The sequence below is a fragment of the Microchirus variegatus genome (assembly GCF_963457635.1).
Source record: "Microchirus variegatus genome assembly, chromosome: 10".
NCBI lineage: Eukaryota > Metazoa > Chordata > Actinopteri > Pleuronectiformes > Soleidae > Microchirus > Microchirus variegatus.
Genome location: NC_139811.1, coordinates 6,004,022 through 6,026,557, shown reverse-complemented (window position 1 = coordinate 6,026,557; position 22,536 = coordinate 6,004,022). Strand labels below are relative to the sequence as shown.

The 22,536-nt window shown below is 42.1% G+C and overlaps 2 protein-coding genes across 4 annotated transcripts in view; one reads left to right on the top strand and one right to left on the bottom strand.

Moving 5' to 3' along the window:
• The first annotated feature begins 3,079 nt into the window (after positions 1–3,079).
• On the top strand, positions 3,080–8,414 carry rad23aa (RAD23 homolog A, nucleotide excision repair protein a). Its single transcript, XM_083896787.1, has 9 exons — positions 3,080–3,316; positions 4,460–4,621; positions 4,884–5,086; positions 5,300–5,343; positions 6,121–6,248; positions 6,693–6,780; positions 6,881–7,011; positions 7,106–7,267; positions 8,110–8,414. Exons 1-9 carry the CDS (start codon positions 3,251–3,253, stop codon positions 8,221–8,223), a joined length of 1,098 nt encoding a protein of 365 aa, XP_083752913.1. The 5' UTR covers positions 3,080–3,250; the 3' UTR covers positions 8,224–8,414.
• A 3,102-nt stretch (positions 8,415–11,516) lies between these two features.
• Positions 11,517–22,536, bottom strand: part of nfixb (nuclear factor I/Xb) — a 170,702-nt gene continuing 159,682 nt past the window's right edge. For all 3 annotated transcript variants that reach the window (XM_083896322.1, XM_083896323.1, XM_083896324.1), the window contains 2 exons: positions 22,101–22,192; positions 11,517–18,874 (listed from right to left, as the gene is read on the bottom strand). In XM_083896322.1, the coding sequence (XP_083752448.1) occupies positions 18,860–18,874; positions 22,101–22,192 (107 nt within the window). In that variant the 3' untranslated portion in view covers positions 11,517–18,859. The remainder of the gene's footprint in view (positions 18,875–22,100; positions 22,193–22,536) is intronic.

The following is a 22,536-nucleotide window of genomic DNA, read 5'->3' as shown; positions in this document are numbered from 1 at the left end:
GCCTCTCTCTGAGTGGTCAAACTCTGCCCCCTGCTGACCACATTAGGAAACTGCAATAATAAAGCGTTGGAAACAGTTTTACTACATTTTTCTTTATATATATATATATATATATATATATATATATATATATATATATATATATATATATATATATATATATATATATATATATATATATAAACACAATGAATCCTAAAAATTACTCCAGCAAGACTTAAAGGTGCATTATGTAATAAATCCAAAGTAACTGGCCATAAAATCCTCCTAATGTCACAGAGACTCAGGAATAATGTTCATATAACAAACTGAACTCACCAACAACAACAGTACAGACAAAATATATTTGCATTAAAAAAAATATTTTGCAGACTGCAAATCATGTTTATGTTTTGAAATCATGTTTTGGCATGTGGCGCCACCTACCGCCGTCTACCAATCATTGCAGTCAGTAGAGTCTCAGCTGCCGAGCAACCACGGGTTGCCAGTTATGTCATAAAACGAAACCTAAAAGACCTCTGTATTTTGAATTTGAATATAGTAACTGTTTTTGGCCACATTCTTACATATGGCACCTTTAATAAGCAGATTAAAGTTTAAATGAATAAAGGTGCATTCCATACATATATTGATAATATATATGAGGCCATTTTTTTGCTCCTCCAGAGAGTGGTGTAGTAAGATATGTTTGTTCTTTAATTCTATTCTATTATACAAACGTGCTTATTTACTTTATTAGATCTTCCTATTTCAGATACAGAATATGCTTCTTGTCTTCTTAAATGTAGCGTGAAATCCATATTTCCAGTAAAACAAAAACAATGGAGCTGAAAGGCGTAGGCTGACGCTGAGCTTGTATCACAATCATCACTCTCACTCCTCCACACTCATGAATGCCACACAGACCCATTAAAGAATTATAAATCACTGCATTTTTTTTACAGCTCTTACAATCTCCTGTCTCCATTTCCAACAGATCAATTCTCAAGTAACGCATATATCGATCAATAACAACGTCGTTACACGTCCACAGATCGACCCCCTTTTTATTGACACACATTTCCTGTCATCCATACACAGGCTGTTGATTTTAAATGTTTTAAACTTGCCATGAAACCAAAACAGTTAGTTTACATATACCAGAATTACCTGAACAGCCTGAACAGCCCCAGGAGAGTTAGCAATACGTTAATGACATCAGACATTTTGTTATGTCTTGATAACCTGTGAGTGGATACCTGTCCTGTGACGGTGACTCATCAACACATCAGGAAGTCAGCCATGACTTTTCAGTGTGCGGTGACTCATCCTGTGACCTCACGTCACTTTGAAACGACCTTGAAATGGTCATAACATGCTTTATTATTGATCTGTGCAATATCGTATTGGAATTCTTTTTCAGGGAGGAATGTATTTATGAGCCTTTTTAATATTTAAATTGCTATTTTTCATGTTAATTAAAAAACAGAAGCAGATCTTGTACTTCAGTATTTATTTACTACAATAACTGAACACTGTTTTCTCAACATCTTTCTACAAAATTACGGTGTAAGAAAAATAGAGAAAAAAATATACACAGCTGTCCTGCATAAATTATAACTTAAATGCATTTTATGGTTATTTATGACACGTTTCTAAAGGTAAGAACATGTACCAGCATGTTTAGTTTGTCTGTTGTGGACATCAACGAGCTCATCACCTCCCCCTTGTGGTCAGATGAGTATGTGGCACATAATCTGATCAGAAATGTAATTTATCATGAAATGATCTAAGCCACTGGCAAAAAAATATGTATATTTCTAGAAAAAACATAATCTACATAATTCAAAGAATCATATACCAAATCTAAAAGAAAAAAAAAGTTTGGCCTTAATTACAAATAATGAGAGATTTGTCACAAGAAATTTTTTTTTTCTTTTTTTTTTTTAAAGTAACTTTTATACAAACTACTTTTTTACATGAACTCGAGTAGATTTTTAGACCAATACATTTACTTGTTCAAAATGTTATTAAAATAGTGGTACTTTTACTTGAGCAGAATATCGCAGTACTCTTTCCACATCTGCCTTAAGGAAATAATATTCACTGACAGAAAATAAATTAAATAAGTCCATATAAAAGCCAACATGGCTCCAGTTCAACAATCTGGTTCTTTATATTCTCTCTATCTATAACTGTTGTACATGGAAACAGACGGATATAGACAGAGGCGCAGCTTGTGAACAGGCAAGGCAGGCAACTGCTTGGGGCCCCGAGCCGATAGGGGGCCCCCAACACTCGGAGCCCGAGGGCTATTTTTACTGAAATGTGCAGTGAGCAGCCGCCTCCCCGTCCCACTTAAACAACAATGGGCGATTTGCAATGACATCTCAGTAGGAAACCTCCCTAAAGGGGCCCCACCTCACTTTAACCTGTGTGAAGTAATCGTTCTGCAAGTTGGAAATGAAGAGGATTATTTACAGTGTAATGCATATCTTTTTTTACTATGTTTAAATGTTTTTTTTTTTCAGTTATTTACAGTATTTTATTGTTCTATATATTTATATTGTTTTATAATGTGGGTTCTTTACAGTGTAATGTATTTTTTTACTACGTTTATATAGTTTTTTAAAAGCTATTTACAGTATTTTATTGGTCTTTACATTTATATTTTTCACATACTTTTTAATTACAAGGTTTTTCCATGTTATTTCATTCATTTTGAAAAAAACACTTTTTTGAACTCATGCTTTTTTCATTGGTGTCTTATTATTTGTAACATAATGGTGATGAACACTGTTTGGAAGAAAGGGCCCCCTGGGAATGTTTGCGTAGGGCCCCTACAGACTCTAGAATCGCCTCTGTCTATACGTGTTTCACATGAAAACAGACGGATATAGACTCCAAAGTCTACCCGCATGTTTACGTCCTGTCATTCTCTTTGATCTTTTGTTGTCTTTGATAGTCATCAAATAAAAATTGCGTATCAAACCCCCAGAAATTCTGAATTGAAAACCAGGGCCTTCAGAAGAGTTCTGCTCGCCATAGTCTCGTCACGCACATCACGAGATCTCGTCGCAGAAACACCAGCGGAGCTTCTCTCGCCGCAACGGCAACTTGTCACCAAAGATGGCGATTTGCTGAGTGCTCATGGATACACACATTTCTCGGCTAGTTGCTAACGTACCCGAATCGCCAGCTTTGCGGACAATTTAACGGCCCAGCGAGCAAGCCCTTCTTCTCCCCGGAAGCGTCAGCCGCCGCCGCCGCCATGCAGATCACACTGAAGACTCTGCAGCAGCACACTATCGTAATTGAAATAGACCCCGAACAAACGGTGAGTGGCTATCGGCTAACTAGCTAACGGTGGCTAACAGTTAACGAGCCGCGGGACCTGTGTTTTAACGTATCCGACACAGAGCCGGCAGCTCAATGTGACATGACTCATGAAAGCATAACATATAGTAGATTTTGGACAAAGGCCTCGTAGTAAGCGTTGCGAATTTCACACGCGGTAGCGACACGAAAAAAGAGTCACAAAATGACGCGAACGCTCACTTACTAGCAAAGGCTAGCAGGGTAGCTTAGCTTAGCCGCCTGTTGACAAAGTCACAGCTACAAACGTACGTGTCTGGTTTATTTTTGTTTTTTAAGTTAGAAACGCGCTTACCTCGTCGCTGCGGCTCCTCGGTAGCATCTCGCGTGCGGACGTGGTTGAAGCGGAGACTTCTACGTTGAGCACAGGCTGCCCTTTATGCTAATGCTAACGCCTGTGTCAAATATCATTAGCATTACGGGGGGGGGGGGCGCAGCAAGGAGCTGGTCAAGTTTGTTAGCATGCCCTCATCTTTGCCAATACAGTTAGCGAAGACGAATATAAAGTGAATATTAGATTGTGCCGATTAAGTAGTTGTCACACGGACTTAAATGCTGAGAGGAAACATTTTTATTAACGTCAATGTACAGCTACAGTTAGCACTGTCATGCTAGGTAATGTCCTATGAGCTAGTTTGAAATGTTTATTGCTGCTACTCAGGGTTAGGGCTGCTTCTCGAACAAAATGATTGATAAGGGTCCGTCCACAGTTTATTTCATGGGCTGCAACGATTATTCAATTATTTGATAGCGATTTAATCAGTTTGAGTGTTTTTCCTATAATTAAAACAACCCCTTGTGAAGCCGAAGCTTCTTAAATGTGGCATTTTCTGCTTTCTTTGCTCCATCTAACAAAGAAATCATTAAATGACTTTGGTTTGTGGACTAAACTACATTTGAGAACGGCAACATTTTCTGACACGTTATGGACAAGAACTCGATCGATCATGAAAATAATCGTTAAATGCAGCCCTTTGTTATTCGCTGACCCCGTGTCTTTAAAGGTGTTGGAACACGAGACTGCCATCTCGCACAGATCGTGAGCGCAGAATCATTTTCGCAAAGTCGGTGCATCTCAAATATGATTCCTCTCTTCCATCACCAGGTGAAGGCCTTGAAAGAGAAGATAGAAACAGAAAGAGGCAAAGACAACTTTCCAGTTTCCGGGCAGAAGCTGATTTACGCCGGTAAAATCCTGCAGGATGACACGCCCATCAAAGACTACAAAATCGACGAGAAGAACTTTGTCGTCGTGATGGTGTCCAAGGTGAGGATCCTGTTGTCATTTTTGCTGATAATATTGACCTTAATGTGTTTTTTTTGGGGAGTTTAAATTTCCTTTCTGATCCTTTTTCAATAATTGAGGTTTTTGGCGATGTAGGTTATAGCCCAGTTATTAATTCTGCTTATATTTGACTCTCATTGTTTCTGACACTGTGGGAAACACAGTCACTAATCATAACGTGGAGTAGTTTCTCCATAAAGTTGCTCGTCTGACAGCGTCTTCTTTTTTTTTCGATTGGCTAAAGCCGAAGGCTGCAGCTGCCGCTTCAACCTCAGTCCCAGACGGACCCAAGCCCCCCGTACAGGACTCTGGCTCCACGTCGACAGCTGTTCCAGCCACAACCCCGGCCCCGGCCCCTGCCCCAACCCCAGCAGCTGTCCCCATTCCCCCGGAGGAGGTCAAAGAGGAGCCCAGCGCCGCCGCCACAGAACCACAACAACCGGCCAGGTAGACGCGCTCTGCTAAACAGTGTGTGGTGACGAGTCATTCATTTGGTTGGTCAATATTTTCTTGATTAATTACCCGTGTTGTGGTTTTTATAAATCCTTTAATTACTCTCGCTGACATCGACGTAAACACACATCTGTCAAACTTAACGTTATTGGAATCTCATGTAGATTGTTTTGTCATAAATTCCTCCTCCTCTTTCATGTTTTCCAGCTCCAGTGGTGGGAGCCAGGGCTTGGATGCCTCCTCGGCGCTGGGTAAGTCATGGTTGGGCCTCTGCCAGACGACTTACATCATACACAAGCAATTGGAGCCCGCGCTCCTCCAATAATCTCCCCTGTGCTGTAGTTTGGAACGTCGTTGAACAAGGGGAGTGTACGATTCCAAACGATTGGCACTTTAATGACTGTATTAAATACCAAAGTAGTGCATTTCCAAGGTTAAAGTGGCGGTGCCAGAAAAAGTGTTACTGCTGTGAGACGCAGTGACTTCACAGGCTGCAGATCTATATTTAGGGCGGTGACGAGCGTTAGCCATCTCTTATTGTGGTGCAACCAAGAGTGTGTGTGTGTGGGGGGGGGATTCCCCATTTGTTCCACTGAAGAATGTACATATTCAGACGATGTGAGAGTATAGAATGATGCTGCTTAAGTTGTCTTTTAGTTATTGGTGTCAAGGGTTAATTTTTTTCTTTTTATTTATTTTTTATTTTGCTTGACTTGGCCTAAGTGATCCTTAAATCATGAAGAAAAAGTTATTTTCAGACACTCGTTCTCATGAAAAGGTTGTGTTTAAGGCCTTGTCCATGTGTAGGTGGGTACATGATGAGTCATCGTCGCGTTTAAGTAAAAAAACAACCTTATACATATTACTTTTAAACATTATACTACATTGAATCGTTATTTTTATGACTCGGTTATTGTCACATTCATCTCGTTTCACTCGGTATTACTTTTTTTGTCATATTTTACCAGGGCTACATGATGAAGAATTGATGAAGACGGCGATATTTAAGATGTAATTTGTGTTTTCAGTGACTGGGGCCGAGTACGAGGTCATGCTGACGGAGATCATGTCCATGGGCTACGAGAGGGAGCGAGTGGTGGCCGCGTTAAGGGCCAGCTTCAACAACCCTCACAGAGCTGTAGAGTATCTGCTCACTGTGCGTAACACACACACACTCACACACACACAGAAATACACATTTTCATGTGGACTGAGTATTATAAACGCCTGTTGAATACAATGTTAAAACAAATGAAAACGGCATCACAATAACACTTTTAATGCTGAACTTTATGACACTTATGATTAATGTGTTCATATTATATTACTTTGGAGCTTTTTTCATGATTAAAACAAGATTTCTGATTGTTTTAGCTTCTTAAATGTGAATATTTTCACTGTTTCTTTGCTCCACATAACAAAGAAATCATTAAAACTGAATAATTTTGGTTCGTGGACAAACCTGGACATTTCCAGGTTTGACCAACACTGATCGATGTTTTTTAACATTTCCTGATGTTAAACGACTCATCGACAGATTAATCGATTACGTAAATAAACTTCACTTGTTTGACGTGGACTTCTACTGTCGTCTTTTCAGAGTATTCCCAGCAGCCCCGTCCAGGAGAGTAATCCACCTGCACAGGTCCCCACATCTGGATCTACAGATTCCCCATCTCTAGCAGAGGGTGAGACATGCACGCTCAATCGAGTTAAATAATATGTCAGAGCACAGACTGTGTACACACTTCATATATGACACTTCAGTTCTTTCTTCCATGTCACCAGGAGATAACCCACTAGCATTCCTGAGGACCCAGCCCCAGTTCCTGCACATGAGACAGGCCATCCAGCAGAGTCCTGCTCTGCTACCTGCGCTTCTCCAGCAACTAGGCAGAGAGAACCCTCAACTTCTACAGGTAACACTCTGACACACACACAGATACGTCTTTAAAGCTTAAAGCAAGTCATAAAAAAATACATCAACCGTCATTAACTGAATCTCTTCTCCAGCAAATCAGTCAACATCAGGAGCTCTTTATCCAGATGTTGAACGAGCCGGTGGGGGAGGGGGGCGACGCACCGGAGGTGGGAGATATCGGGGCAGCCGGGGACGAGGGAGCGCCTGTCAACTACATTCAGGTCACGCCTCAGGAGAAGGAAGCCATCGAACGGGTGAGCGTCAGGCTGGATCTACACTATCGATCAAAAGTTTGGGCTCACCTATACAATGTTTTTGTTGTGTTTTTCTGTTAAAAGTCACACTTTTATTCATCAAGAGAGTTGCGAAAATATTGTCTAGACATTGACAAGATTAGTAATAATGATTTTTATTCAAAATAAAACTGTTTTCAGCTGTGCTAACATCATTGCAATGGTTTTCTAATCATCCAATATCCTTCTAACGCCATTAGTAAACCACCAGCACCACAAGCGGTGTTAACTGGTTCAACCTTGAAGCGAGCGAGTTGACGTGTTTCCGCGTCGAGACTTGCGCCCTGAACTCGTCTCTCGTTCATTCACTGTTTGCGGTTGTAGTTATTATCAGCGCCGTCCATGCGGATGTTGGGCTGTGGAGGCAAAGTTCTGTTTTACTTCCTGTTTAGAGCGTTACACTTTCTGTTGGGAGGACGTCGTTTGCATGTTCAGGATAGGTCCCTGGTCTCACACATCAAGTTCCGTGCAGATCGGTCAATGTACGGTAAAGTTAGAGGGCACTTCCTGTTTAAAATGGCTGACTTCCTGTTGGGTCAAAGGTGTGTCACTGGACAGCTAGAATAGTCGTTTACCACAGTAACAATGTGTAGAGTGTATTTCTGATTCATTTAATGTTATATTCATTGGGAAAAAAAGAGCTTTTCCTTCAAAAATAAGGACATTTCTAAGTGAGCCCAAACTTTTCAACAGTGTATGTCCATATGATAATGTCAGGAATCAGCATGTGTACCCTGATGGCTAACCGTGTACGTGTACGATGACATTTTAAACCCCCGTGTGTCGCCGTCTTCTCTGCTCAGTTAAAAGCGTTGGGTTTCCCTGAGGCTCTGGTGATCCAGGCCTACTTCGCCTGCGAGAAGAACGAGAACCTGGCGGCCAACTTCCTCCTCAACCAGGGACTGGAGGACGACTAAACACAGACTCCACTGCCTTCCTGCTCCTCCCTCCCACTCCACCTGTTCCTTCCCCCTCCCTCCCTTCTCTACGGCTCAGCATATAAAGACTGCACCCCCCCCACCCCACCACCACCAATTTTACTGTACAGCTACCAACAACCTCAGCTCAACCCAACAGGAGATGAGGAGAAGGGGGAGGGAGCCAGCCAGCGCGGGGGTAGGGTGGGCGGGGCGGCGACAACGATGGGACAGGAAGTGATGAAACGGGGTGGGTGGGGTTATGGCGGGGTGTCATGCTTAACGTATTAGCAGAGGTCAGAGGTCGTGGGGTGGGAGGGGATGTGTGGAAGAATATTCTAAAAAAAAAATCCACATGAAATTCCAATGGAATGTGTGGGGTTTGGGGGGGGGGGGTGGCTGTGATTTGATTTTAGACGCGCTTTGTGAACATTAAGGAAACAGGGGAGGGAGGGGGGAGAAGGGTTTGCGATGAGAGCGTGTGTGAGTGCGTCTGTGTTCTTGTGCAGATGGATGAGTTACAGTAAAGATGATTAAAAAGTAAAAAAAAACAAAACAAAGAAGTAATCAAAAAACACAAATCGCTGCATTCTCTAAAGTTTGTTAATGCTGTAGTTGGATGACGAACGGACGGATTATGGGATGGAAGCACATTCTCCTGACTGCACTTGGACAACATCGTGTCAGCGTGTGTTCACTTGCTTTGCGCGTGTATGTGTGTGTGTGCGTGCGTACTCGTGTAAAAGCCTCATGTACGTACGTGATATACGTCCAAGAATGGAAACTGGCAGAGATGCACTGATGATGATGATGATGAAGATGATGCCCCTCTGTTTGTGTTCTGGGGGGGGGGGGTGGTCTGTCAGTCTGTGTGTGTGTGTGGGGGGGGGAGGGGGGGGAAGAAATTGAAACTAAAAAAAACTGTCAAATAAGAATCTGTTCACTCGTTATTTCTACTTGTTTTGTTCTCATGTGTTCGGGCGGCGACGGCGGTCACAGCCAATCAGGAGCCATCGTGCCCGGTTATACCCACACTACTGTTGTTCCACGAGAAGGAGAATCTGGTTATTTTTTTGGTTAGATCAGGTGTAACGATGAGTTCTGTGATGAGATTATTAACATTAAAACAGTTTACCACAAGCAGACACTTGGTGAGGTGAGGCTGTGTTAAGAATCGTTCCTTTTTTCTTCTGGTCATTTCTTATCGCCAGATATTTTAATTTAACTGTTTTAAAGCATAGGTATCTCTGAGGACGCTTAATTAAAGTCAGCCGTCGTCAACGTGCTCACTCACACCTGTGCTTTTACGACGTAGATCTAGATTAACGTAGATTTAGATTAAATCCTGAATAAAAGAGGAGGGGAGCACCGAACACAGCCCAGGACCACTTCTCTGTCGAGCTCTGGCTTCTGATTGGATGAAGTGTTGCAAGGATCATGGAAAAGATTTACCGCCAAACGCCAAAAAGTCTGAACAGAAGAAATATCACTGACCGCAGCTTTAATAAATACACATAAACAAACACAATCTGAATGGTCCAGTCTGGTGTACCAGGTAACAGACGGTGTTTAAAAAGTACATTTACACACCTGTAAACACCAGGTGACATCAGCTGTCAATCACACCGGTGTCCACTCATCATAATGTGCTTTATTATTTATTTTCCCTCTAAATGAGAACATAATAACAAAATGGACGTCATGTTCTGTTGAAGAAGAGCCGTTAGTGATTGGGAAAAACATGAACTGACGTGATAAATTAAAGAAACTAGCAACGCCACCCCCTGGTGGTCATTCAGGAGACTGTTAGAGCCACTGACACCGTCTGCAGAATCAGGTTCATCAGTTACTTTAAATTCAAGAGATTCAGCAAAAATCGAATGCTACATTAAAAAAATATCAGCAGTCATTCAGGCCTTTGACTCTAGTGTTTCATCTCACTCACCACATCAGAGCTCAGAGCCTTGTTTCTCAAAGTGTGGCGTGTGTACCACCAGTGGTACGGGTGGTACAATCAGAAAAATACTGTTTTACTGAATATACCAGGGTACGTACCCAGAGTGTGTTGAAAATGGAACAAATAAAACTAGGACACTAGTAATAATAACGTACACGTGTTCAGGGTCGGTCCCTTGTGTCACCTATGCTCTTTCGAGGCAATCGGTCAATGTACGGCGAAATTATAGGGCACTTCCTGTTTTGTGGCGAAATGGCAGCTACATTTAAAACGGACGACTTCCTGTTTGGTCAAGTTTGTGTCCATAGACACGTTCGGGGTCGGTCTCTTGTGTCACATATGAAGTTTGAAGGCAATCAGTCAATGTGCGCGACGTTATAGGGCACTTCCTGTTTCGTGACGAAATGGCAGCTACATTTAAAACGGCCGACTTCCTGTTGGGTTAAGTTTGTGTCCGTAGACACGTTCGGGGTCGGTCTCTTGTGTCACGTACGAAGTTTGGAGGCAATCGCTCAATGTGCTGCAAAGTTAGAGGGCACTTCCTGTTTCGAGGCAAAATGGCAGCTACATTTAAAACGTCCGACTTCCGTAGACACACTCGGGATCGGTCTCTTGTCACGTACGAAGTTTGGAGGCAATCGGTCAATGTACGGCGACTTTATAGGGCACTTCCTGTTTCTTTACGAATGGTTTGAAATTAGCCAAAAACGCTGATGGCTGCCGTGGCCACACCTTTTTTTTTTTAAACACGCAAAACCTTTGGACAAAGTTTTGCCTTTGATGAGTTAGCTTATTTACGTAGGATGCAAATCGCCAAAATGGACGCCAAAACTCAAAATGGCCGACTTCCTGTTGCATTGAGGCCATATATATACACATATGTATATACACGTATGTATATACATATATACATATGTGTATATATATATGTGTGTATATATATATACACACGTATATATATATATTATTGACCAAACGAGGACTTAATTCATGGAGAGAATACTGAACAGATTCATAGATTATGAAAATAATCTCATTTGACTATGTAACTGGCATTAACTCATATTTAAAAGTTACATACTACAGCTTTAATGCTACATTTAATTTTCTTGTGAAAGTGAGTTTGAAATTCAAAAGTTACACACATATATATACACAATAGTTTGTGTAGATGAAGTTTTTTGGCCCCTCAGATTTATCCAGTGACGTCGACGATGTCACATGCTCTTCATGTATCAGTCACAGGGGCCGTGTGATTTAAATACAGGTGTGTGTGTGAGGTGTGTGTGACGTAATAACCACAGCAGACAGCAGCAGAGTTACAGTCAAGAACGTCCTTTTATTCAATCAAGTAAAGGTGTTGATCTTCTCAAACTGTTTTTTATTATTATTATCATTATTATTATTATTATGGAAAAGAAACTGTAATTAACACATGCATTTCACCATGGGCTCTGGGAGGTGTGGCTGAGGATGGGGATGCTGCTCTGAGAGGAGGAGGAGGAAGGTGTTTAAAGGTCAGAGGTCATCAGAGGTCAGGGCGACGGGGGTCGACCAGGAGCCTCAATCTACACACACACACACACACGGAGTAAACACGGCCTGGGGCGTTTCCTACAAAAACATCTTCAAAACAAATAAAAGATACTAAAGAAGAAGGAGAGAGAGAATGGAGCGGACGGTTCGTACACACACACACACACACACACACACACATGGTCAAACTGGACTCGCACACACACACACACACCAACACACACTCTCTGATATGGCTTCTCATGTGTGTGTGTGTGGTGTGTTCACTTGATTAATACTGTTGTTGGCTTCGGAAAATTGCATATATATATAGATATAAATGTACATATTAATTAAATCACCTGATTTTGCTGGTGGAATTTTTAATTCACCAAAGTCTATTTCTTTTACAGTTTTTTTTTTTAACGATATTTTTTGATAAGACTTTGGTGGTGACATTTTTTTTTTTCTTGCTAAATGTGGCGTCTCAGTGCGACAGAACCGCTCCGCTCATAAGGTGCTTCCAGTTATTTTTAACTTTCATTTTTCCCTTTTTTTTGTTTGTTGCTGCTGTTTTGTTGTTGTTGTTGTTGTTGTTGTTGTTGTTGTAATTTTAAATAGCTGTGGTCTCATTCAACCCACGATAAAGGTGCATAATAATAAGAATAATAGTAGAATTGACGTAACAACGACAAAAAGTAAAATTCAGCAAATCCAATTTAAAAAAAAATATATATAAATAGATAAGAAAACAAAGGATTAGAAAGAGAAACTCTGGTCGTTCTCCGTCACCGAAAACCCCCCCAAAAAAACCCCCGTTCTCGTGATGTTTACATGTCGTCCTCCTCCTCCTGGGAACCTTTGCCACCTCCCAGAGAGAGGGGAGGGGGGGGGGGTGGGGGGAAGGTATTAGCGGTGACACAGGCAGCAGCCCCGGTGTCCTCAGCCCAGCCCAGAGCGCCGTGGTGTAACTTGTTCACTTACATTAGCTGTTGAATGGAGAAGCTGAAGAAGATGGGTAATGGTAATACAATGTGAAAGCGTACAGACGAAGAATAACATGTGAGCTAACTGCATTCTGCTCAGACAAACCCCCGAAAAAATACAAACAAAAACAAAAAAAAAACTTCCAACAAAAAAATCTTTGCGTATTTCTTTTTTTTTTTCTTTCTTATTTGTTTTTTTTGTTTTTTTTTTCCGACTTTTTTTTTTAAAAACCCCGCCGTTCAGAGAAAGGAAAGGAAGGAAAGGAAGGGAGGAAAGGAAGGAAAGGAGAAGTTTACGCAGCTACAGACTACTCCAGTGTCCAAGAGAAGACGAGATACAGGAAGAGGAAAGAGAAGCAAGACAGAAAATATCCTTTTTTTTTTTTTTTTTTTGTCTTTTCTGAATTATTCAACAATAAAAAGAGAAACTAATCACACCAATTTCCTTTAGTACTACGTATACTGCTTTAAAAAGCTCGAAGAAGAGGAAGAAGAGAGAGAGAGAGAGAGAGAGGAAGAGGAGAATGAAGGAGGGGACTTTTTCTTTTTTTTTGAGATGGGCACTCAGGATTTTACAAGATGGAATCTGTGAACAAAAGGCACTTTTTTTTTTTTAGGGACAACCTTTAAGATGCTCTGAGTCTATCACACTACATCACCAAACACATATTTATAGTCATTTACAGTGGGGGGGGGTGTGGGGGTGAGTGAGGGGGAGGGGTTACACTGACGACAGCATCACTCGGAGGTCGCTAATGTCGCTAATCTCTCTTCCAGGCTAGATGTTACTGTTTTGTGTGATTTTGGCGGGAGGGTGGGTGCGGTGGGGGGGGGATCCATACTTTTCTTGCAGATGATCAAGTCTGGATTAATAATCTGCCCCCCCCCTCCTCCCCTCCCCCCTCCTCTCCTCTCCAGCTCGTCGTATGGAAAGGTTGGGATGATGGAAAAATGCCTTTTGTCACAAACAACCTTTTCCTATAATGAACCCCTCCCCCCCCCCTCGGTAAATACAAAAAAAAAAAAAAGAAGAGAGAAATAGAATAATGCATGTCTTCCTAAAAAAAAATTTGCTTTTTATGATAACACTTATTTTTCCGCTATTATTATTTATGTATAATAGAGACTGACTGTACTTTATTCTTTAGGAAAGCACCAGTTTTCATAGTGATATATAAGTTTTATGAGTTTTGCAAAATTGTTCCTTCAGCCCTCCCACGTTTTTTCAAAATCACGAGAAACTACGTTTTTTTTCTTTTTTTCTTGAAAAAGCAATAAAAACAAAGCAAAAAAACAAAAGAGAGAGAGAGAAAAAAAAAAAGGGAAATTAAAAACAGTTTTTTTTTCTTTTTTTCTTTTTCCCCCAAACTTACTTACAAAAAGACTGGGATTTCTTTCTTTCTTTCTTTCTCGGCGCTCGTGTGTTTAGAGTCCCCGGAGCGCGTGGACTTAGAAAAAAAAAAAAAAAAAAGACGCTTTCAGAGGGGGTTTTTCCCTCTTTTTTTTTTTTGTGTGTGTGTGACACCCTCAAAAACAATCGCCGACAAACAAACAAAAACAATTCCTCTACCAAGGCATTGCACATGGCTCAATCAACATAACATCATTTAGTTTCAAGAACAATACTTCCCATCGAAACAAGAAAGAAAACAACAAAACCTAATCTGACCTTTCATTTGTCTGCGTGTGTTTAATCTTAATCCTTAAACTACATCATCATCATTGTCGTTGTCTAAGTGTGTCTATTATTAGCGCTGGGCACGCTAACGGCGGTTAGCGGCGTCAACGCAGACGCACATTAACGCAGACGCACGTTAACGCATGACACGTTTCCGTGACGACTGACGGGGAAAAAGACGCGCCGTGTTTTACGCGCCGCGGCACCGTTTACCAGTTAGCTCCTTTAGCGCCGCTAGCGCGCCTACAGGTGAAATGGAGCGGTCTGTTTATTATTGAACGAAAAAAAGCAGCGCTACAAATAACCAGCGTACATGTGCACTGCGTACGCGTGCCTCTGTTTTTAAAGTTACGTTAAACGTGGTGACGTCACGCTCGCGCGTCTTTTTTGCGGTCGCGTCGACGCCATTAGCGCGCTAACGTGCCCCCGCGCTAGTTTCTATTGTTGTGTTTGCAGTGGGTTATTATTATTTTATTTTTTTTGCAACTTTTCTTTTCTTTTAAAAACATCATTTAACGCGAGTGTGGATTTTTTAGAGACTGGTAACTTTTTTAATCTTCTTTTTGAGCTCAAATCAGCAGTTTTCTGAGATGCATCCTATGACTGTGCGATGAACGCCGTGCTTCAAAAAATAACTAGACTGCCCCAGAGCTTATCTTGCAAATAAAAAATGTATATATCTATAAATATATATGTGTATTATATATAAAGATGCTTGCGATTATCTAGTGAGCTGTTTTTTTTTTCCTCCTCCTCCTCCTCTCCTGACATAAATGTTTCTTTTTTTTTGTTTTTCCACCTTTCACTATAGCTTATATGTGAGAAAAAGAACCTGAATTCATGTTTGACAAATTGCATAATGGGAATACAGAGGCACTTCCATAGATTAGAAAAGAAATCACCTTAACCATCGTGAGCGTCTTTTGACTCAGTCTCTCTATAAGATGATGAGATGGTCGCCAGTTGTTGGGCCAACTGTGTTTGTGTGTGTTTTTCCCTGCAGTGAAGAACATGGCCAGGCAGTCCAGTTATTTTGTGAGGTTGGGTGAATAAGTGAATTTTAAAAAAAGAAATAAAAAACGTTTGACAGGAAATAATGAATGTTTTTTTTGGGGGGGGGGGGGGCGAATGATTAAAAAGCATAAAGGCCTCCTCAGATTGTCTAGATTCAAGACTTGAATTCACTCGGGGCGACTTGAGGGAGGGGGGGTTTGGGGTGTTTTTCTTTTTGTTATAAAGACGTGACGATCGCTGTGCTCTACACGTTTAAGAACATCCACTGACTTTGAAATACTAAGTGGTGGTTGATCTGCTCTAATCATCGTTCTCATGACAAATAAAAATCACAAGGTTTGGCTGGCATGATTGTTTTAGTGCACTTTTGATCTATAAGGGCTCATCCATTCGCGAAAAGGGAGGGGGGTGGGGGGGGGGGGAGTGCTGGTGTGTGTGTGTGGGGGTGGGGGTTTGGGTGGGGGGGGGATTAGCGTAGCAACCCATATCCTTTACCTGACCCTGTGCACCTAACAAAAACTAAACAAAACAAACTAAAAAACCGGGGCACACGTGTGTGATCCTCCTCTCTGAAAAACACAGCCAGATATGTCACATATTCATTTTGCTCCACAGTGTAGCTCGCGCTGCTCTTGGAGCGGGCGGCTCGTCTGGGAGTGTAAACAACAGGGTAAACTTTAGGGAGACGGAAAGAAGAAGAAGAAGGAGAGCGACGTCGGCGTCCTCTCGCTTCTTTTTTTACTCTGGGTCCCCGTCTTCAGCAACCTTTCCCTCCTTTGTTTCCGCTTCCGCTCTTACGTTTCGCTCAAATAACAACCACCGCCTTCACCACCAGTCAATCGATCGATCAATCGATCAGCAGCTGTACCGGGTTCAAATAGTTTCACAAGGCCAATTTTTTCAGCGTTTTGGTCGACCCTCTATAGTTCTGATTAGCTTCCTGTGATTGTCAAAGCCCTGCATCATCGTGTGCTCCTTGCAGTGCAACATGTGGCTATAGCATCTGCTACTGAGAACAAATAAAAAAAACCACGGTTAAAGTTAAAAGTTTGACACTTTGGCTCGTTCGCCTTCTTAAAACGCGAAAGAAGCAACAGCCAGCTAGCTACACTGGGGTCCTACCTATGTTCCCGGGTCCTATGTTCCTCGATTGGAGAGCTTCTGACCTTTTTTTGGAAAAAAAGGGTCCTATGTTCCCCGATTGGGGACCATCTGACCTTTTTTTGGGGGAAAAAAGAGTCCTATGTTCCCTGATTGGGGACCATCTGACCTTCTTTTGGAAAAAAAAGGGTCCTATGTTCCCCGATTGGGGACCATCTGACCTTCTTTTGGAAAAAAAAGGGTCCTATGTTCCCTGATTGGAGAGCATCTGACCTTTTTTGGGAAAAAAGGGTCATATGTTCCCTGATTGGGGAGCATCTGACCTTTTTTGGGGGGAAAAAAAGAGTCCTATGTTCCCCGTTTTTCCCAAAAAGGTCCTATGTTCCCTGCTTTGCATGTGACCGGGAAATATAGGTCCCTTTTTTAAAAAAAAAACCAAAAAAAAAAACATACAAACACATACAAAGCGGGGAACATGGGTACGGCCCCGCTACACTTAGATTAGCCTAGCAAAAAGCTACAGGAAACACGGGGGAGACAGCGTTCATTCTTTCTTTCTTCTGTCCAATGATAGCATTGCTAAAAAAAAAAAAATTGTGCTGTTTATATTGTGTTCAATGTCAACAAAAAAAAATTATAAATGTAAACAACTGCAGCTGTGACAATTTATATAAAGTTATTTTTGATATTAAAAAAAAAAACATAGTGCAGTGTCGTGGCGTCTGGAAAAGCTAACTCAAATTCACTCCAAACTGCACTTCCTGGATTTAAAAAAAAAAACTGGGTAAAGAGCTACACTTAGCCTCGACCGTGACCAGACACCACTGTGTTGTAGCTTCATATTTACTCTATAGACACAATCTTCTCTGTATCCCCCCCCACCACCCCCCGAAAACCTTTTCTTTCAGCTGCTATTTGATCCGGGTAAGCTTCACCACCCTGTCTGCGCCGCCTTGACATCCCAACTCCTTACTGTGTGTGTGTTTTCTCTGTAAGGTGCTGTCATTCAAATATAAAACAGTTATTATTATAAAATAGTACAAATCCAAACGGAATAAAGTCAAAAAAATAATAAGAGATACACACACAAGAGAACAAAAGTCATTCATCTACATTACAAGAGGGCAAAAAATAAAGAAGGAAAAAAAAAGGGGGGGGGGGGATCAATCAATAGCTGCTGTCTATGGTCATGAAAACTGTCAGTAATGATGGACACACACTGGTTTTCAGTGTGTGATGTTGGTTTGGACTAATTTAGAGAGAGTTTACAAAGGGAAATATGATAAACACAACACCACCACCTACAAATACTACACTCTAAAAAGGTGTGACTGGGCGAATGTGTGTGTGTGTGTGTGTACATATGCTGTGGTCATGGCACAGATTGTGTGTGTGTAAGGGGGAAGAGTGAGCGGAGGCCAATGATTTGTCAAACTGAAAGACGGGGTCGAGGGGGGGGGGTCAGGGGTCAGGGGTCGAGGACACAAGAAGGCATTTTATACCTTGACTCTTTTAGTTTCTCCCCTCTCTACGACTCTAAGACAGGTACAGTCTAAAGGTTTACCTCTCCTGCCTCGTAGCTAAATAGTGCACATCGTTTTTTAGTGTTAATCGATTCGTCTTGTAGTGCAACCTTTGATCAAGAAATGTTTTGGCATGGTCTCCCTCTCTCGCTCTAGTTAGTTAGTAGTAAGGTAAAAAGGAGGGGGGCGCTGTAGAGTCAATGGTCATTCGGAGAGAGAGAGACGGGTTTGATTTTTTAGTTTTTTCACGGTGATGACAGACGTAACAGGAGCATGGACTGCAGCTTTCATTGGAAACCTAATTGGGTCTCGGCCCGGGCTGTGGATTCATGTTTTTTTAGGTTTTTTTTTAACATTTTTAAATCGGACATCAGATTGAGTTTTTTTTGTTTCTTGCCGTTTGTTAGACGATGCGTCCTCGTCCTCGCGGTCAGAGGCGAGGACCAACGCTCTCATCCTCAGGCTCCTCCTGCTTTTGCTGCCGTGTTGTGCTGGTTTTTCTTGTTTGTTTGTTTTTCTCCCAGGAGAGACGCCTGCTTGTTTACCGTTTGTCCCTTTACTCCTTCCTCTATTCTGGCATCCCCCTTGTCCATCCATTCGTCTTTCCATCCATCTATCCATCCTTTGCTTAAAACAGGTCCTCTCTCTGGTTGTGGTAAATGAGTCCAGAGTTCCTCTAAAAGTGTCTGCTGCGATTGCCTGTGTTGCTTGGTTCTATTTTGTATCAGGTGAGCGATACGGTCAGGATCGGTCGGTGGGTCGGGTTTTTGGAGGACGGTTAACGTCCCGCGGGTTGTTTCTCTGTTTGCCATTTCCAATTGTAAAGAAAGAATTCTAGTTGCTGGTTTGTACACAGATCTTGTCAGAGGAACCAAGACTGAAAGAGAAAGAGAGAGTGGACAGGTCAACATTTAGTCAATATAGTTGAGAAGAACTCTTGCACATACAGATGCATTAATATCAACACAGATACACATCAGACATCCACTTTGTGGATGAAGAAGCTCCATAATCCAGATGAAGCTCATGAAGATAGAGCATGTTTTTCTTGGTTTTTCATCCATGTATTAATCAGCAAATCTGCCGTGAGGAAAACACGGTGCTGATAATTCACCTTGGTTGAAAACACCTCTTCTAACCCATCTTTCATGTGTTTTTATGGTGCTGCCCTTAACAGTGTCAAAGATTACTCAACATGCACCTGGAAATACAAATGTGAAGAGATTTGGACTCTCAGGATGCATATCGACATGAACGTGCACCTCTGACTGAAGGGTACGATAACATTTCGAGCAACTGGCTTCACATAAACTGACTGGGATAAACCTAATTTCTCACAAACGTAAGTTTAAACAAGGTAAACCAACGGCGACACTAGCCGTTCTGTTAGGCTGTAAGTACTTCTTTGGCCTATTTACTAATGTCAACATGCTTAAATGTTCACAGTGCTAATAGGCTAACGTACCAGTACCTACCTAGTTTTCAGAATTGAGCTCTTTGTGGATCTTCACCAAATTTCACCAACATTTAGGAAACCATTTAATCCTGAGGACAATTTTTCAAATATTTTTTTTTCAAATTATCCTGTGAGCAGCAGTCAGAGGGCATGAAGATGAGCGACACTACCGTTCAAAAGTTCGGGCTCACTTGGAATGTCCTTATTTTTGAAGGAAAAGCTCTTTTTTTCCAATGAATATAACATTAAATGAATCATAAATACACTCTATACATTGTTAATGTGGTAAACGACTATTCTAGCTGCAAACGTCTGGGTTTTAATGGAATATGTACATAGGTGTATAGAGGCCCATTTCCAGTGTTCTAATGGTACACTGTGTTTGCTAATGGTGTTAGAAGGCTATTGGATGATTAGAAAACCTTTGTGCAATGATGTTAGCACAGCTGAAAACAGTTTTGGTACTTATTAATTATTATTTTGAATAAAAATCATTATATTTCTAAACTCGACTATATTTTCTATTCATTTTGCGACTGTTTTGATGAATAAAAGTGTGACTTTTAATGGAAAACACAACAAAAACTGTTTGGGTGACCTTAAACTTTTTAAACGGTAGTGTACACAGCAGCAGAAGACCTCGCTGGGTGCCAGTCGTGTTACATCCTGTCCTGTGTACAGTCTGTGTAAAGCCATCACAAACTCTCTGCCCGTGTTTTAAAGCAAAGTATAACGTGTATTGATAACGTGGCCAAGCAGCAGGGAGAGAGCAGTCAAGTCTGGCGCTCTTCATCACTTGTGCCATCTTCATGTTGGGGGTTTCTCCCTCTCAGCGTGAGCCCGGGTGCACGAGTGGGTCACCGTCGCTGTCGCTGGCTGCCCCTGCTCGGCCCGCAGGGTCTGGCACCGCAGGGCTAATGTGCCAACATTCTAGAAGTCAAGCCTTGGAAACTACTCGGAGCCCACAGGGAGGCAGCCTTTTGTTTTGTTTGACTTTAACAGGTCACATGAATACCCCCCCCCCCCCCCCACACTCTCTGCCTGCTGCCCTTCTCAGCTACCCTACTCCCCTGGGCACTGTCCCAGCAGGCTGAGGGCATTGTAACTTCTCCCTTCTTAGTTACTCTCCCCTCTCTCTCTCTCTTCTTCTGTACAAACAATCCATCTATCTCCTTGTGAACACTCCCACTAAACCCTTGGCAGCAGACAGCGATCAGCCTCTTTTCATCCCCCCCCCCCACACCCTCTCTAAAGCAGACCCCTTCTCAAATTCAAGATCAACTGGCTATGACATCATGTCTGGTTGCCGGGGGTAACCAGACTGCCGGGACATGACTTTTATAAGGGTCCGAAACGCTGACGCTCTGTTGCCTCCATGCACGGCCTGGTAATCTCGTTTCCTGTCTCGACTTTGGATGCAGACGCCAACTTTTACCACTGGAGGGCGCACAGAGCTCACTGATCACTCCTGTCCCCCTTACTTTCTGACGTGGTCTTTTGTTTAGTAATCTATCATCAATCTTTTTCTCTTTTTCTTAAGTGCATCATTAATCTTTAGTGTCGTACTGTGACAGACACATGCAAACAATTAGTGCTGTGTGTTTGGAAAAGCAAAACCACGCTTCAGACATTATGTCCCACTGAGTACGGAACATCAATGAGCTTTATAAGAAAAGCATACGAAGACGTGCTAAGCCCTGGCCAAAAAGTGCGTAGATACCCCTGTTCATAGGCTGTTTTTAATGGTTTGCGGGGTCATTAAAGTTGCCGTATGTCATGATATTTTAAGATAATTGTGTCCACTCGACTGTTCAAGGGATTTCCTGTTTCAAAAGACCAAAAAGTTCTCCACTTTACTGTGAAAGAATTTGAATTCTCAGCCTCATTCAACACTTGGATGAGGAAAACGCTGAATGAAATTCACTTTAATTATTCTAAAACACTGCCCAACGCCACTATAATTCTAATGTGGCTGAATAGACATAAACATAGGTTTCCACGTCATTTTTGAGCACATACTGGGCATAAAATACCCCAAAAAAAGTTGGTAGGTTATAGGGATTAAAGAATATAATGAGGATCAGGAGGTGGGGGGGGGGGGAATGGAAAGGGAGGAAAAGTGAGAGAACGGAGGACAGAGAAACGAGGGAGGGGATCAGCAGAGCAGTTTTAGATGGTTTCCATGTGTCGAGGAGCGGAGCTGAGCTGAGCTGAGCTGAGCTGAGCTGAGCTGGCTCCAGGCGGGTGTGGTTGGACACTAATGAGAAAAGTACTGGTGGTAAATGGAGGAGGCACAATATGAACAAGGCACAGAGGTGGAAGAAGAAGGAGAAAGTAAAGCGCAGAGGGAGGACAAACTAAAATGAGTTAGAAAATGGGAGGTGGTGGTGGTGGTGGTGGGGAGGAGGTTGGCAAGAAGAGGGAAGGGAAAGGTAGTGAGGAGTGAGTGGAAAAGGCGTAGGGGGAGAAGAGTGCAGCCTGAAGGGCAGGCTCCATATGTGCCAAATAAAAAGTTGAGCACCAGCGGTAAACACACACACACACACACATACTGTAAAATACAGATGTACAAATGTGGTGATGGAAGGAAACCGAGTTGCACGAGGGAAGTGCAAAGGGAATCTATCAAATATATAAAAACTCCTACCTGTGTCTGCTGCGGGATGTTCAGAAAGTTGTTGTCCCGTGATCCGATGCCGACAAACCTGTTGGGAGCTGTGGCGCCTGGCGTGGAGTATGCTACGGAGCAACACAAGAGCAAAACAGACATCAGGCACACGAGGAGACGATCAGTGCTGCAGAATTCCTCGACAATCTTCCAAGGAATAGACAAATGTGTTATCTTTGGACGCAGCCAAGCTAGCTACAGTCTTTATCCTCAGTTTAGCGAAAAAAAAACAAAAGCTGCTTTGTGTTTACCCAAACTACTCAAACTCTGTCTTCCCCGAGATGTTCTAGTGTTGCTTTAACATGTGATGGTCTACACAGGACTAGATTACTATGTTTAAAAAAGTGAATAAATATACAATTTGGGTCATCGAAAACTCCACAGAGAAGTTCTGCCAAAACACGGTAAGCAAACT

Excerpts from the sequence above, each read along its gene's own strand:
- rad23aa (XM_083896787.1), top strand. The coding sequence starts at position 3,251 with ATGCAGATCACACTGAAGACTCTGCAGCAGCACACTATCGTAATTGAA. Across the intron at positions 5,344-6,120 it reads GGATGCCTCCTCGGCGCTGG|TGACTGGGGCCGAGTACGAG; the intron begins GTAAGTCATGGT and ends TTGTGTTTTCAG. Across the intron at positions 6,781-6,880 it reads TTCCCCATCTCTAGCAGAGG|GAGATAACCCACTAGCATTC; the intron begins GTGAGACATGCA and ends CCATGTCACCAG.